This window comes from Diabrotica undecimpunctata, chromosome 6 (genome assembly GCF_040954645.1).
Source record: "Diabrotica undecimpunctata isolate CICGRU chromosome 6, icDiaUnde3, whole genome shotgun sequence".
NCBI lineage: Eukaryota > Metazoa > Arthropoda > Insecta > Coleoptera > Chrysomelidae > Diabrotica > Diabrotica undecimpunctata.
This window is the reverse complement of record NC_092808.1, coordinates 103,055,889-103,073,388: the sequence shown is the minus strand read 5'-3', so window position 1 is coordinate 103,073,388 and position 17,500 is coordinate 103,055,889. Positions and strand designations below refer to the sequence as shown.

The 17,500-nt window shown below is 33.1% G+C and overlaps 1 protein-coding gene across 1 annotated transcript; it reads right to left on the bottom strand.

The window, feature by feature from the left end:
- Positions 1-1,940: 1,940 nt before the first annotated feature.
- Positions 1,941-17,408, bottom strand: LOC140443670 (D-beta-hydroxybutyrate dehydrogenase, mitochondrial-like). Its single transcript, XM_072535042.1, has 4 exons — positions 16,812-17,408; positions 14,996-15,148; positions 9,456-9,783; positions 1,941-2,180 (listed from the first exon to the last, which is right to left on the bottom strand). Exons 1-4 carry the CDS (start codon positions 17,266-17,268, stop codon positions 1,964-1,966), a joined length of 1,155 nt encoding a protein of 384 aa, XP_072391143.1. The 5' UTR covers positions 17,269-17,408; the 3' UTR covers positions 1,941-1,963.
- Between the last annotated feature and the right edge of the window lie 92 nt (positions 17,409-17,500).

The window sequence follows — 17,500 nt, the reverse complement described above, 5'->3', positions numbered from 1 at the left end:
AGTCTTTGGTTGATTACATACCAGGGTGCACCAACAATTGCTATTAAGATTTTTTATTGACATCTTTCCATTATAGCAATATAGGATTTACTACTTCAGCCCCACACCTCTATGCCATATGTCCGTATTGGTTTAATAACTGTTTTATAAATTAAAATTTTATTATTTATTGACAGCTTATGAGTTTTTTTAATTAACTAATTTTTTCTTTTTGTCTTAGTTGTTTTGTTTTCGTATTTTGCTGATGTGTTCCTTTCAACACAGGGTTTGGTCCAGATGTAGCCCAAAGTATTTGGTTGTTTTAGTCCAGGATATTTCCTCATTGTTGATATTATGGGTGGTGTTGTTTCTTGTCGTAAAGTGAAAGTTATTTAACTTGCTAAAGTAAGTTAACCCTTTCGCTACGGGTCAAGTATCAGTTGCGGGTTGCTCATATACGGCACCGGGAAAACTTTACAGTGGAAAACTTAAAAGTGGTTGAATCGTTTTTCGTTTGTCGGCAGTCTGTTTATATTCGTTTTATCGAAGTAGTGGAATTTTTTTTCGTAGAACTTAAAAAAAAAAACGGTATTCAGAAAGTACGGCGCTAGGGTGGGTGATGTGCTGCCGTGTATGTACGGCATCAGTATGGTGTATTTGTGGATCGTAACGTACATAAACGATACTAGTAAGCAAGATGGACAATGTAGAACGTACTATTACGATTATAGCTCTTGAAAGATGTAAATACTATACAGAACCTGAACGATGAAGATTAATTTGCGTAATAGTACGGAGCTCGCTCATCAGAGCTGCAAATGAAAATCGTACTTTTAGGGCAATGGTATCGAAAGGGTTAACTTGATTTCATTTATTTTTATTTTCCATTTTTCCAGCCAGTTTTCAAGCTCATACAAGTAGTCTTGGAATTGTGTAGCTATTTTAATGTGCTTATGACTTGTAAGTGCTACTGTATTACCTGCAAATGTACCAATTGTTACGTTATTTGAAGATCAGACGTATATAATAAATATAAGAGAGGTCCCAGGACGCTGTCTTGCGGAATTCCCACCTTAATGGTATATATTTTGGATATTTCTCCATTCACTTTTGTTCTGAACTGTTAGTTTTCCAAGTATGATGTAAGTATTCGAAAGAATAGTGGTATTATTTGTCTAATTTTATAAACTCATTTATGCCAAATCTTATCAAAACCTTGACTTACATCTAGTGATACCATTGGGCACAATTTCTTCTAATGTATATGTATCTATATAAACAGGGATGCTAAAATGAGTCATAACACTCTATTGATACCGATTCGAGCACGAGAAGTTTATCGAATTTTGTCCTTCTAGGCCATATATTTGGCCATTTACTTCAACAAAGCAATAGCAGCTTTTGCTAAAATATTTATTCTTTTACTATCAGAAGTACCTGCATTATAGCCACGGAGGAAGTTCCTTTCCTCAGGTAGGTGTAGCTTATACCTTAGTGTTCTGACGAGGGCGTGGGAGAGAATCGGGAAACTGATCTTTGCCCCCACCCCCCGAGAAATTTTTTTGTTTCGGCCCTGGGAGAATGGGAGTTCTTGTTATAGTTAATTTAAAAAAGGAAATGGTTAGGTACAAAGATTTCATTTCAAACCAAGTGCCAGCTATAATAAACTAGTATCTCGCCTGGGGCAAGAACAAGACGAAGAATAAAAAGAGTAAATTGATTCATTTTAAACAACCTGTCAGCTTCTTGAATTTTAAATGCACCTAAGAGCTTTGTGATCTAATCGAACCACTATATATATACCGAGTATGTCATCTCTAGTTTTGTGTTCTGTAACAATATTTTAAGTTTTTCCTAATGGCGGTTATTTTTGATATTCTTCTAGTCTTCTAACTTTCCGAAAACTTCTGTTAAAATAAGTATAAACAAAAAATAATACAACAATAACAAACTTAATACACTACAGTTAAAAACTTTATTTAAATCACAATATCAGATCATCATCATAACTATCCGTAATAATATTACTATCACTAGACACATAAGTGGGCATAGCCATAAACTTTGTGACGAGCCAATCTCTTATAAACCAAGGGCTAATATGAAACAGAGTGTGAAACATCTTGTATCTGTAGTCCTCATTTTTGTATACGGCATCAGGCTTTTCGTCCAGTAAAGTTTTTTCATATTCCTTATATAATCTAAAAGGCAAAAGAGCAAATAAATAAATTCTAGCAATTGCATAAGGTTAAGGTTCGATACCTCATTGACATTTTTGAGGTTAAGAATCAGTATCAGTTGTTGGAGTTTAGTTAGTCAGTTAAGTTCACAATCACTGTGTCAAAATATTCCGAAGGTGAGAGAACCGACGATATTTTCAAATTACCAGAAAGCTAAATTGGTATTATTGGCAACAAATTCGTATTCAAATTGTTGATTTTGAATTTTCCAAAATAGGGAAAGATACTGTTGCATTGTTAAAAATATCAAATCCTGAAAAATATTCTGGACAGAGTTTTCGCAGATCTTTTATAACGTTCATGCAGGCGTTGGTAATGGCCTTGAAGTATCATGGTAAATGATGGATAATGAATTGTAAGTATAATGTCAATATTATATGCATGATATGCGAAGATGGTTTCTCTGATCAAGCAAGTGAGTTTGAAAATACTATGTCAACAGGATATCAGACACAAGATGAAGTGAGACTCAGAAATCAAATAGACAGATCACCAAAATGATGATACGAGAGCTGGACCTTAGCCTTAGGAAATCAGAAAAAGATTTATATATAATTCTTTTTTTCTGTTCCATCCGTGTTTAATGCTACTCCCAGATATGTGTAACTTTCTATAGTTTCAATATCGTCCTCTACTTCAACTGTGCGTCTGTTTATCCTAGCTCTTGCCTGTGTTAGCTTTTTGTCTTTTGAATATTTATTTCTAGTCCGGTCTCTTCTGTCCCTGTTTTTATTTGTGAATATATTTCTGCCGCCTCTTCTGTTCTGCGAGACATAATATTAATGTCATCGGCATAGGCGGCAATCTGTATTGATTTATTTGCTGGGATATTACCTATTTCTATCATATATTCGAGATAGCTGCCTTATCACATATTCGAGAGTCAGGTTGAATAGTGTCGGTGCCAGCTCGTCTCCTTACTTACAACCACAAAGTTCTGCAAGATCTAGATCCCTTTTACCATCAATTTGACCTACGCAGTATATATCTCAAATATTCTAATTTTCTTTTTTCTTTGATGGTATGTATGATTTCGGTTTGTTTATTTATAGTTCAGGAAATGAAGCTCGAAAAAAGTTAAAACCTCGCAATTTTTTCGTCCTGCATGGATTGAGTTGAAATTTTAACAGAAGGTAGGTGATAGCCCAAAGATCAAAATCTATATCGAACCGAAGTGCGCTGAAGGGTTTTAGGGGTGAAAACTACCCCTAATTGCCAAAAATGATAAAATAACATATTAAACCTGAATATGGGTAAGATTTGGTTTGAATTAGTTAAATAATGATTATTTTATACTTTTGAATAGAGTTCCATCATATTTTAACCCTTAAAAAGCAACCCTTGTTAGAGATTAATGTAAAAAAATTACTAATTCTAAAAAAATGATTTCGCCTTGGATCGCTTTGGATAAAAATTTGTATTTAAGCTCAACTCACCCTCTGCTTTATAGTTTATGCCATGCCGATGAACCCTGATTGTTCTTAGGGGTGAAAACTACCCCTAATTTTCAAAAATTGTAAAATAACATTACAAATCTTAAGATGAGTGAAATTTGGTTTGGATTAGTTAAATAGTGATTTTTTTATACTTTAAAATACAATTTCATAAATTTTCAACCCTTAAAAATCAACGCGCACGTGCTACTTCTTTTAAACTTGAGAAAACACTGACGAGGAACCAACGAAATATACACTCACACACGTAGACATATGAGCAGATATTTTATTCTGTTGTATGGGATTTCAAAATAAGAACGCTTAAAATTTCGAATGTATAACGCCCCACAACCTAATATACCGGTTTTGTAGATTATTATGCTCCGAAATGTACTGTACTATACTAATGGAATTTTCCGGAAAAAAAAATTAATTGGTTTTTTTAACGTATTTCCTTCATTTTTAACGATAGAGTGTTTCTTCAAAAACGATTTTGTAGAGGTTTTTAAGAGCTACAAGGATCTGTGAATTAAATCTTTTTGGAACCCTTGGTTTTTAAATGGGGTGAGTTTAAAGGGCTCGAAGAAGATGGTGCTTGATCGTAAATCGATGCTTTAAACGGCTATATCTCGCCAAATATTCATTGTACAACAAATCTAAATAAAGGAAAATTTTAGTCATTAAAAAAGCTACAATTTAGTACATTTTTATTTTTTTTATATATTCAGTATTTTCGGGGATATTTAAAAAAAGAAGGGTAAAAAAAAAGAAATTGTAAATCGTTTCTCGCTTTAAGCTGTACTTTTTCTAAAACTAAGCATTTTAAATGGGCCAAACTTCTTGGACGTATTAACAATACATGTACAAAGAGAATTGCAGAAGGGTGAAGATCGATTTTAATTATGGGGGTTGTTTTCATCGATTTTTTCGTAAAAAATGAGGTATTGACCTTATTTTCATCATAACTCACTCAATTTTTGAGCTAGAGTCTTTTTTTTATGATAGGTCTATTTATGCTCTTTAAAAAAGGTTGTATGAGTTTTCTTCCAAAAATGCATCATTTTCCCGATATTTGACTTTGAATCTTTCAAATTTGGCATTTGAAGAAAACCGCTGAACATTGATAGGCCGTATTTCGGTTCCTATTATATGGCAAAAACATTTTAAAAATGAATTGTATTTGTTTTTTTAAAAGCTACAAATTTGTTCTCTGCAATTATTTTGATAAAATGCACCATTTTCGAGTTATTCGCGAAAAATCGATTAAAAACGTCGATTTTTTCGTCTAAATGTTGTTACTTTCAATCGCGAATAACTTGAAAAACATCAGTTTTACAAAAAAAATGTATAGAACATTTTTTGTTTAGAATCACTTTTTTAATCGAAACCTGTGGTTAAAACATGAAAAAAAAATTTTCACCCCCGAGATGGGGTGGCAACCACCCCCAAGGCTTTGGCGCACTTTGGTTCGATATAGATTTTGATCCTTAGGCTATTACCTACCTTCTGTTAAAATTTCAAGTCAATCCACGCAGGACGAAAAAATTGCGAGGTGAAATGTTTCATTTCCTGGACTATTAGTTGTTTTAGTACTTCTATGTTTCAGACCCTATCGATACATGAAATTCACAGGATACGTTGGTAGGTTCATACATTGAAGGCTACAGTTTCCTACAAAGATATCTGTAAGTGTCCATGCTGCTACTTCATACATTAGTTTACTAAATACATAACATCTGAGAATAAAAGTCCATACGAATAGATTGCTATCGCGGATATATAATACAGTCTACATTTTTATGAGAGTGGCTTGAGCTTGTTTCACTCGGAACCTTATCTTTTGTGTGTCTTCACATTTTTTTAACTAATGCTTACTAAAAGATTTCTTGTTAAACAAGGAAGCCTGACTCCGCGCTAGTGGTATCGATAACGTAACGAGTGGTATCTCTTCTGACTTCTCTCTGTCTACTGTTACTTTTGCTTTCTGATTCCTGTGAGATTCTTATGTCTCACTTTGCTTATGTGTGTTGCCCTAGTTCTCTTCGCATCTGCTGTAAATACGAACATAAATGATTTTCAAAAATATTTTTAACACACGACTAACTGTGCTCTACAATATTAATCATTTTCGGTAGGGTCATAAAACTAGAAATTAATAAATCTTTGGGTATTTCGTCACTGCATTAGATTAAATTAAACTAAACACGTTTACTACAACATTGAGTGATTGTTCTTTACAAGCAATTTATCAGTTCAGAGTATATTTTATCAAAAATAATCGACGTAGGATGTCTAACTCAGTTGGTGTAGGTAGCGACCATAGCCTAGTAATATGTAAAATAAGAATCATCATGAAATACTTCACACCCAAGAGAGCGGCTCCAACACCAACAAAAATCAGAGCCGCAGGAATAAATACAGAATCCACGGAATACTAATACAGAAAAAGAATATCAGAGAAGATTGCTGGGAATGAAGTTATGAAAACGATAACATCAAGGAAATCTGGGAAAACGTAAAAATAACATAATTAACGCACCAACAGAATCACTTACTCTACTACTACGCAATACTACTCTCTCAAAGTGAATATGATTGCTGAACTAATTTAATATAACCGCCAGAAAATTTAACACGTTAATTTACCCAAAAAAGACAAAATGCATGGTTATAACAGCAAATTTACTAAGATGTAAATTGGAGCTGGAAGGTCAGATAATAGAATAAGTGATGGAGTGTAAATATCTAGGCATTACATTATCTAGCTACGAAAAGATTTTACAAAACAGTCATCAGACCAATAATGACATACGCGGCAGAAACACGAACTGACACAGAGAGTATAAAAAGGATGTTAGAAATAGCAGAGATAAACACACTTGGAAAAATTGATGGTAAATCACTATGGAACAGATATAGAAATACACATATAGGGCTTAGATGCAAGGTGGAGAACACCAAGGACTGCGTAAGAAATAGAAGAGTAGAATGGACAGATAATATAAGACAACAAATAGAGTAGTAAAGACGGCAAGAGACGGTTCCCTAATAGGAAGACATAGGTTACATATTACAAAAAATTTTAAATAAAACTTTCTTTCATATAGTTACACATACTGTTTAATTTTGTTTCTGTAGCAATGATGATTTTCCGTTGCTGATTCATTAATAATTCAGTAGATTTACTTTTGTATAATTCGGCAGCTTCTTTCATATTTATGTAGATATTCGGCTGCTAGATTTCGATTTAACTACGTTGAATAGACAACAACAAACTCTTGTTTTGCTTATCTTGTTTTTAATATTCCTTCTACAATTCGAATACCTTTGTTGATTTTTTTAAACAGTGTCCTTTGTTTCATAACGTCCAAGATTTCGACTTTCGAGTTTTCCGTTTTTAGTTTCAGTTATGGCTTTTTAATTACATTAAAAGTAGAAGTAGAAGTTTAGATGTTTAATTTTATTTTTTTTTTAACTAAATTTACATCATATATGACTATTTTCTTGTATATATATTAATCAGGACGTCTTTCAATATTGGATGTTAATGCCTTATTCAACAGTATTCGAATTTAAAACAGCAAACTGTTTAATATTAATCATATGTAATCTAACACGGGAGAACTTATGTATACATTAATATATTAAAATAGTGTTATTTATAGCTGTAGATCATAAAAAATTTAAAGTAAAAAAAATTGTTAACATTAAAAATAGAATAAAGAAATATAAATATGAAACTTGAGAAAAAGTGATTAATGTTTTAGTCAAATGGACCTTTTACTACTTGATTACAATTTTTTTTATTTATAAAAATACCATATAAACAGAGAAGTACGATCGGATTAATGGTGTCTAAATAGGGAATTTATCTGCACAATACCCATGGGGAAATAAATTGATTGGATGTAATAATGAAACTGGCAAAAAATTAAGCAAAAATAGAAACGGGAGAACAGCTATACAAATAGTTCTGGTCTATGCCTTAATAATAAATAAGAAAATAATAAACGATGCATATGAATAACAATATATATATACAGTATACTCCCTCTATAACGAACACGGTTATTACGAGGTTTCGCTTATAACGAGATACATTAGATGTCCCGTGAAATTTCTATTAAACTATAACCGTCTATAGCGAGGCAAATTTGGTTATAACGAGAGCAAATAAGATCCAAAAACGTGTTTTTTACGTTTTTGGTCGGTCGTGGCTATAAATAAATACCTTTTCAAACAGCCCCTCAATAAACTTAACTGCAGCTCGCAATAAACTTCTTTACAATGAATAAATACAATTGTTTCACATCTTTAGAAAATATGATAGAATGATACTGGACCATTTAAAGCAGTTAAAAATGACAGAGTTCTTAAAATTGCAGAAGCAATAGTTTATGATATCCTTGAAAATACGCTTTATACATTATGTAGTTGGAAAAAAATATAAGTACAGATTTTTTGTTTTAACGTATATCATTGATAATAAAAGTAAACAACTCTTTTATGCTTTAATATATTTCATTGACAATAAAAGTAAATAACTTTTTTTCAAAAACGCCATTCAAACAATATTTATTAGCATCTTATATTGCTCCGAATGGCTTCACTATAGGAAGTTAATGGTTTAGAAAACTACAGATTCATATGTATGCACAGTATTATTATTGTCTCATATAACGAGATCGGCTTATAACGAGGTAATTAGTCTGTCATTTCAGTTCTCGTTATAGAGGGAGTCTACTGTATATATATATATATATATATATATATATATATATATATATATATATAAAGAAAATTACTAAGTTCTCGGTAAGAACCATGTTAAGAATTTAATACTCGACGTTTCGGCACCTATTTTGGAGCCATTATCAAGAGGGACACGATTACGTTCGAGTTCATGACGTACTGTATAAATACAAGAACCGTCAAACGGCACTGAGGTCTCAATCTGCCTACTCCTTAGTGTCGAGTGACAACCGGTCTTACTCTGTGGCTGCTTTTATACTCTCAGTATGCACGGGAACGGTATGCGCTGGAACAATCAATGAAATGAAAAGAGTTTTTGACAAAGGACGAGGCGTTTTCGGCTAATAGTTGTAAGGATAAAGAGAGATGTTTCGCCAATTTCTGAGTGGGGCAGTTGTATGCACTGACGATGGGTCTTAGTCTTAGGGGATTGGGTTTATGGATTTTTGGAAGGCCGTATATCTTTGGAATTCGGGATGATTTTTCTCTGGGTATACTACTTTAGGTCTAGCCCAACATCATGTTCAGACAGGCCACAAAATACATTTCGAAAAAGCAACAACCACCGCTCCCATCCGCTGCTTAAAATCGAGAATCATTCGTGAAGCCATCGAAATTGAAAAACAACCTAACAGCTTAAAAACACGCGATGACGCTAAACGACTGCCGGTAACATGGCGACCGCTGATGATATTAATAAAAATGAATCTCTGCAAAGAAAGAACCTTTCAATACATCCAATGGTTGGCTACATTAATTCACAAAAATGTCACGGTATTGGTAAGCTTACTATACAAAGCGAAAAGCTTAGTGCCAACAGAGAGGCAATGGTGGAATTTTAATATTAACTGGAGACCATAATTACAGAAAATAATCTACAACTTTCTCAAATTTATAAACATGGCGAAACAAGGGTATATTAACGAGAAATATCTACAAAAAGCTTAGCTGCAAGTAATGAGTGCATTGGTGTATAAAAATAATAAAACTTTTTTAGTAATTCTTAAATAGAATATGTTTGGTTATTACTTAAATAAAAAATTCATACCCTTCATCTTCAATTTTAAAAGGCATCGGAGGAGGAGTAATGAATGATAAGTAAATATTGTATCGTTTGAAGTAGTCACTGTAAAACGCATGTTGCTCTGGAGAAAAATTATCATGCATTTCTTGAACATTCTGGAGCTGTTTAGCCATTATATTACTTTGTAAAGTAAACGAGCCAGGTATAAATTGAATTACATTAACTCCATATTTGTTCATCTCTACTCTAAGACCATCACAAAATCCTGATAAAGCTGTTTTAGTTGCTCCATATACTGACAGGCCCGGAAGTACTGATTGGGAACAATGACTAGTAATGGTTACTATTCTTCCTGAAAAAAATATTTATAAGTTAATACTTATTTAAGACAATTAAAAAATAATTTGTAAAATATAATATATTTTTAACATTTTACACCTTATTTCCTTTGTAACGCCATAACTTGAGAACGATTTTACCGATTTCATTCATACTTTGCCGTAATCTTTTTAAATTTTCTCATGCTCTGTAGAAGGTTCTCATGGAAAAAAATTAATAAAATTACGCAGAAACAAAAAATTTCAAAACACGATTATTTAAATTTAGTGAGTTTACCAATTTCACTTTTGATCGTTGGCACGATGCAAATGTCACGTACTGGCTACATTGGTCGGTCAGAGGCTATAGCGAGATAATATGGTCAAAAGTGACCCGCACCGATCAGCTGCGCGACTTGTGCTTTAAATAAAGCATATAAAAACATGACTTCATACAAATTTTTAGCTTCCCAGAGGCCATAGAAACTCTTAAATCTAAAAAAGAAGCTTTTTCAACTTTATTTTTTTCTGGGCGCAATTTTACTTTTAAAAATCTGAAAAAATTCATGAAGGTGTATCTTTCGAATAAAAAATAGCCTGATTTTTTTCAAATTTTTATATTGAACGTTGAGTCTAGGAAAAATCATCATCTACGAGATCCAAGATAAATTTTCGACGTGAAATTTTCTTGTCCGTGACAACTTTGTAAAGAGAACAGGCATTGATTGCAGCCAAATCCAATACATTATAAAAAAACTTGCAACGGCCACCGTCTTGAACTTGCTTTTACCGTGTACTTCTTAGCCATTTGATCGACAACATCGACACCAAATTTAGTTTGGTTATAAAATTTTATAATTTCTGGCTTTTTCTTTCCTGCTTCTTTGACTGTTACTGACGAGTGACGTGTTGAAAATAAAATAACGTTTATATTTGCTTTACCTTGTTAACCAATTGCAACGCAGTTTTTATGCTTGAAAGCCTTTGTTGAAAACAGCTCACTATTCTTATTTTTCAAGGATTTTGGTATTTCTCTTCGAATTCTATTGACTGTTCCTACAATTGTTGTATTATTTCGTTCGAGATCTTGAGCAAGATGGATAAAAGTAAAAAAATTATCAGTTGTTATATTTCGTCCTTTTTTTAGTTAGGGTTTCATCAGCTTCAACACTACATGGTCAGAAAGTCTTTCATAAGAGGAGCGAGTGTCATCTTTTCCTAAATACGGAAATCCATTGAGGAGATATCGAGAATCTACATCTACAGCCAGCCAGTACTTGATTCCAAACTTCTCGGGTTTGTTAGCCATGAATTGTGTAAATCTGCACATCGCCTTTGTTGGAAAAAGTTGTCCATCAATTTATGTTTTCGTTAGATATAAAACATGATTAACAATTTGAAATAAATCGCTGCCAAACCTCTGAAATTAGACAAAATTTATCGCCCTGAATGAAGTCTTCTGATATAGCGTCTGGTTGACCGGATGTCAAAACGTATAAATCGCATTATTTGTAAAAATCTATCTCAACGCATTCTTTAAAAAAATCGGAGGTCCCCACTTCGTTGACCACAAGCTCTTCAGACTAAAACTGTTTTGCCCTAACATTCCACGAGCATACAAAAGCCCAACAAAATGCTTCAATTTCTTCTGGTGAAATTTTCCACCCTTCAATTTGCAATTGTCGACAAGCTTCAACTTCTGTGCACCGTTTTATATGTTTCAAAATCTAATCGTCAATGAATAAGCGAAAAGCACTTAAAGCAGATCCGACAATAATTTTTGTTTTTGCATATGATGTGGGTCCTGAAGGGTCCTTCAGAATATTTCGTTTAGCTGCTCTACCTTGAAGAGAAGTGTTCAGATTGATTTTTCCCACACAGTACCATCCGCAGATGTTTCTGCATCAATGATAGATGTCAAAAGATTTTGAAGATCTTCATTATCGGAGTTATCAGTGCTCTCATCACTGGAGCTTCTTGAAGGCGATTGAAAATATTCATCGTCACTGTTATCGCTGCCAAAATTAGTTGCTTCAAATTCCGCATTCTGAATTCTTAAAACTTATGAACTATGATGGCATAAAATGGTTGACAAATATATTTAACAATATATATGATACAGGCATAATACCCCTAAAATGGTTAGTGTCAACTTTTATAAATCTTCCAAAAAAACCCAATGCGAGGAAGTGCGAAGACTATAGAATTATAAGCCTTATGAGCCATTTACTTAAAACATTTCTAAAGGTCATTCACAAAAGAATATATACAAAATGTGAGGAACAACTAACAAGAACACAATTCGGATTTCGTGATGCTCTGGGAACACGGGATGCCCTTTTTGCTGTACATGTGCTTTTTCAGAGATGCAGGGATGTGAATTGTGACATATACTTATGCTTTATAGATTACCAGAAGGCATTTGACAGAGTAAAACATGACAAATTAATGACTGTAATGCAAGAAATTGGAATTGACAACAAAGATCTTAGAATTATCAGAAACATTTACTAGAATCACACGGCCAAAATCAAAATAGAAGACCAGTTAACTGATAAAATTGCAATAGAACGTGGAGTACGACAGGGCTGTATTTTGTCTCCATTGTTGTTCAATATTTATTCTGAATGGGTATTTAAGGAAGCCTTTAGACGATTGTGCGAAAGGAATACTAATAAATGGTGAATGGTTGAATAACATTAGATATGCAGATGACACTATAGTTTTTGCCGATAATCTGAATGACTTACAGATATTAACAAATCGCATAACAGAAGTCAGCAACAGATACGGACTAGCTCTTAACATAAAGAAAACCAAATTTATGACAATTAGTAAAAAACCAATACTAAACGCTCAACTTACAATCAACCAACAGAATATCGAAAGAGTCGAGCAATATACATATCTAGGCACCAATTTAAATAGCCAATGGGACCACTCAACAGAAATTAAACAGCGAATAATAAAAGCAAAAGCAGCATTCGTTAGAATGAGAACCATTTTCAACAGTCGAGACATATCATTAAAAACAAAATGCCGTCTATTGAACTGCTACATATTCACAGTTCTGCTCTACGGAATGGAAGCGTGGACACTGACTGTTGCATCTACGAATCGGCTCGAAGCTTTCGAAATGTGGTGTTATAAGCGCATCTTACGTATATCCTGGGTTGACAGAGTTACTAATGTGGAGGTCCTGCGTAGAATGGGGAAAGAATGTGAAATTCTCATGACTGTCAAAACTAAAAAGTTGGAATATCTAGGACACGTAATGAGAAATCAAGAACGTTACGGCCTTCTCCAGCTGATTCTCCAGGGGAAGGTAAATGGTAAGAGATTCAGTTTCAGATAATTGTTCTAGTTCCGCTAAATAATCCAAAGCTTGTTTGCTGAGTAAGACCACGACCACGACTTGACCAGATTTTTGAAAATCAATCTGATAACAGACTGTCACCGACGGCTTTTAGACTAATACTGCACAAAAATGCCAAACCAACAATAACTTTAAAACAAATTCTAGAAATAATATTCTTGGAAAATTATATTGCCAATTGAACGAAATTCCCACGTAAAAGTGAAATTTATAACCCACATAAATCGATTCGGATCAAAATTATCACTTGTCCTCTTACAAAATTCCCACGTAAAAGTATTTGTGAAATAACCCACATAAATCGATTTGGGTCAAAATGACTATTTGTCATCCTTCTAGGGATATTATTTCGTAAAACAAGAATTTTTAAATAAATTTAGAATAAAACACTACCAATGTATAGAACAGTTTAGTTTGGAGGAAGTCAAAAAATTACAATAATCTCCTTCAACTAATTGAAAAGATATTAAACTTTGAAAAAGCAAATTGGTCAAAATGACCACCTCTGTCTTTCTAGTGTTAAAATATGTTTTTTTTATATGTGAAAACGCTCATGGTGACCTGTGGAATTTGTGTTACAGGATTTGTGTTGTAGCTGATTCGTTTGCTTGCCTCTTGTGGGGGTGAAATTACACAAAACACTTTTATTAGCGGTTTAAACTACTTTGCTCTTGTGTCTTGTGTAGAACGAGTGAGAGAGAGGGAGACAGGGGGAGAGAGAGAGAGAGAGAGCAAGAACAATGTCTTGGGCGACTAAACAACTTAAATAACTAAAGGCGAGTGACTGGTACCTCCAACGTGGTGTGCGGGCGGGAGAGGTGTCAAATATGCTGACGATCATCTGGTCTTTTTTACCTAATAACAGATAAGTTTGATATGCAAACTACAGCGGCGGCATTAGATTAAATTGGAGTAGTAACAAATTAGTTGGTTTTCCAACACATATTTTCTTTCATATAATAATAATATATGTAATTCAACACAAATGCGTTCCATGCTGAAATATCTAATGATTTAAAAAATATTTTTTGTATTATTTTCCCTCTATCTCTTGAGGTTGGGTAGTCATGAAGGTGTTGATCTAGCAGATCAATATCTCTCATTGTATCATTATATTCAATGATGACATTCAGTTTAGAAATAGCATTTCTTTCTCTATCCATTTTCTTGTTGTCTCCATCTGTGGATTATGAACTGTAGATAGAAGACAAACATCTTTCTTATCCTTTCCATTACAATTGAAATGAAATTGTTTCCCCCTTCTACAACTTTTTCTTTATGATTTAGATGCAAAGTTCCATATGTATCTGTTTTGTTCTGTTCTTGGTTATTACTTCTGTCAACTGAGGGGACAAATAAAAATTATAATGAAATAAATTTAGTAAAATAAAAAATGTATATTACATACATATCTACTGATTATTAGGTACAAAATTCACTTCCCAAACACTTGTAATGAAAATAAGGCACACAATAGCTCTAAGAGTAAAGAAAAGACATAATTTGCTTCAGATACACTAACGCTTTGTATAAAAACAAACATTTGAATCCCTATCAACTTATCCTTGGTTCTGACTGCAAGTTATTAGATAAATTAATATCATTTTACAACGATTCAACACTGGCTGGGCAATAAAAAAAGGTATTTAGGTATTGCTATTTAGGTATTTATACATTTCTTTTTAAATAGCAGATTCGTAGGTGCTTGAAAATTTTAAAAATTAAAATGTATTGATTGCCTGTCTCTCAGCCGACCCTGAGCAAAATTACCAGTAAGGAACACTCATATCAGAGACGGGCACATACATGGAGAGGTTAACAAAAATATATTTTTATAAGTAGAAGTCTGTCAAAAAAGTGTTTGTACTTACCTCTATGATGTCTTATGAGTGGACAAAAAGCATTAGTAAATTTCAGTGTACCCATCAGATTTACATCAATTTGTTGATGTATAAGTCTTTCAGTCAACCATTCAAATTCTCCAAATACCATGACACCAGCATTGTTAATAATAGCATGGAGCGCTAAAAATATTAACTGGATTCAACATTTAATGAAGTGAATAGACTACAATGGAAAAAATGTACAATTCAGTATACCACTGTCCCTAAAGTTGGTTGACAGTAAGAAAACTTTTAAATTTAAATAAAGCTAAAATAATGTGACATTAATTACATAAAAAATTTCAAGTGCAGAATATTGGCATAAATTTGGATCATGGTGGAATTTGGTCAAAAATGAAACATTTAAAATTATTTAATATTATTGTCATATTGCAGTATATGTACGACCAATCATATCCTATTCTTCTTCTTGTAGTTCCTTCTCCTATCGGAGGTTGGCTATCATCACAGCTATCCGTACCTTATTCTCAGCTGCTCTAAAAAGATCTACTGAGCTGCAACTATACTGTTCTCTTAGGTTTCTCAGCCAGGAAATTCTTTGTCTTCCTATGGATCTTTTACCCTTGATTTTACCTTGCATTATGAGCCTCAATATATCATATTTCGCACCTCTGGTAATGTGGCCTAAATATTCCAGGTTTCTTGTTTTGATGTGCTTTATGACCTCACAATCCTTTTGTAGCCTTCTTAACACTTCTGCGTTTGTAACTCGTTGGGTCCATGGTATTTTTAAAATCCTTCTATAGCACCACATCTCAAATGATTCCAACTTCTTTATATTATCCACTTTTAGTGTCCATCTTTCCATTCCATACAACAAAGTCGAGAACATGTAGCGTCTTAAGGCTCTTATCCTCAGATCCAGAGGAAGGTCTTCATTGACAAACATTGTTTTCTTTTTTATAAATGCTTGTCTTGCAATTTCAATGCGTGTCCTTATTTCTCTACCTTGGTCATTGTTTTCATTTACCCAGGTTCGCAGATATTTTTAGTTATTCACTCTTTCTACTTGTTCTCCCCTTAATATCTACCCTTCCTAATGTATGTTGCTTAGAAATAATCATGAACTTGGTTTTCTCAACGTTTATTTGCAGTCCATATTTAATACTGACTTGATGTAATCTATTTACTAAGCGTTGCAATGTTTCTAGACTGTCTGCAAAAACAGCGGTTTCGTCTGCGAATCTTATGTTGTTTAAGATTTTACGGTTTATTTATATACCCTGTTGTTCCTCTGATATTGCTTCCTTAAAAATATCTTCACTGTACAGATTGAATAACAGTCCTAAGCAGTCCTCATAACATGCTAAGTGGTAATTGTATGTTGTGGTATACTATAGTATATAAAAAGAGCAAACAACGTTATAATTGTGTAAGTTATTCTAGGATAAATCTGCATCCCAGCATAAGAGTTGGGCTGGCTATATCTGATACAAATGCATTGATTTAATTTTACAATAATATAAGCCATTGTTACAGGAACATCAGTCAGTTAATATATTAATTTTTTATTTTTGTGTAACCATAAAAAAAATGTTGACATCTGTTTTGTATTAGAAAAAACGAAAAAAAATTATAAAAATAGGCATAATGAAAGATGAAGGCAAACTATGATGTGTCTTAAAAAAACAAATAGTAAAAATGTAAGTATCTATTCAATTCTCTTACTGAAAAAAAATGGAAACAATTGTGCAAATGAAGCATATACACCCAGTTATTTTACAAGCAGACAGAAGGCCAATGTCTACAGACTATTTAAAATTAATGAAGAAATAAAACTTACCATATCCTGAATTTCTTGTTAAAAAATGTTCAATAGTTTGTACAGCTGCCTTAACACTGGATGAATCAGTTACATCAAGTTGAATTTGTATTATATTTTTCCCATATTTCTGTCGAATTTCTTTACAGCCTTTAGAGTCTAAACTTAAAAACCCAGCTATTACAGTAAATCCCATATCAACAGTGTGTTGAGCTAGGGAAAAACCAAGTCCAGAATCACATCCAGTAATGCATATAACTTTTTTCTTGTTTGGTTTAATTTGTTTGTTATTCTTTTTAGTGATATAAGCCACGCTGGCTGTCGTTATTACAAGTATAGTTAAGGTTCGTATTGAATCATATTTATTAAAACCCTTTTTAACTAGATATAAAATCCCCAAGAAGCCTGCTCCTACTGCTGCAAACATTTCGTTAAGTAATTCGAAAGCCACTAAACTGCACTTAGATAATATGCCCATTTCTTTAAAACCGTGTTTTATACAGATCTCTCCGAATTTCCATGTTAGCCGTGTTCTTTCCAGTCATCAATCAATAATTGCAAAATTTACATTTTTACCTTTTCAAGAAGCTAACCTTAAACAAAAATAATAATGACAGTGACACTAATACCGCCATGCCATGACATATGAAGTGACTTCTTCTTAAAACCTGGCCCCGAACGGTACGCCTTGGGGATACCACCGACCTTAG

What these genes read in the sequence shown, in the direction of transcription:
- LOC140443670 (XM_072535042.1), bottom strand. Translation starts at nt 17,268, where the DNA reads ATGGGCATATTATCTAAGTGCAGTTTAGTGGCTTTCGAATTACTTAAC. An exon ending in AACAAGAAATTCAGGATATG is followed by an intron (nt 15,149 to 16,811) that starts GTAAGTTTTATT and finishes TAATATTTTTAG; the next exon opens with CGCTCCATGCTATTATTAAC. An exon ending in TTTAAAATTGAAGATGAAGG is followed by an intron (nt 2,181 to 9,455) that starts GTATGAATTTTT and finishes TTTGCCTTTTAG; the next exon opens with ATTATATAAGGAATATGAAA.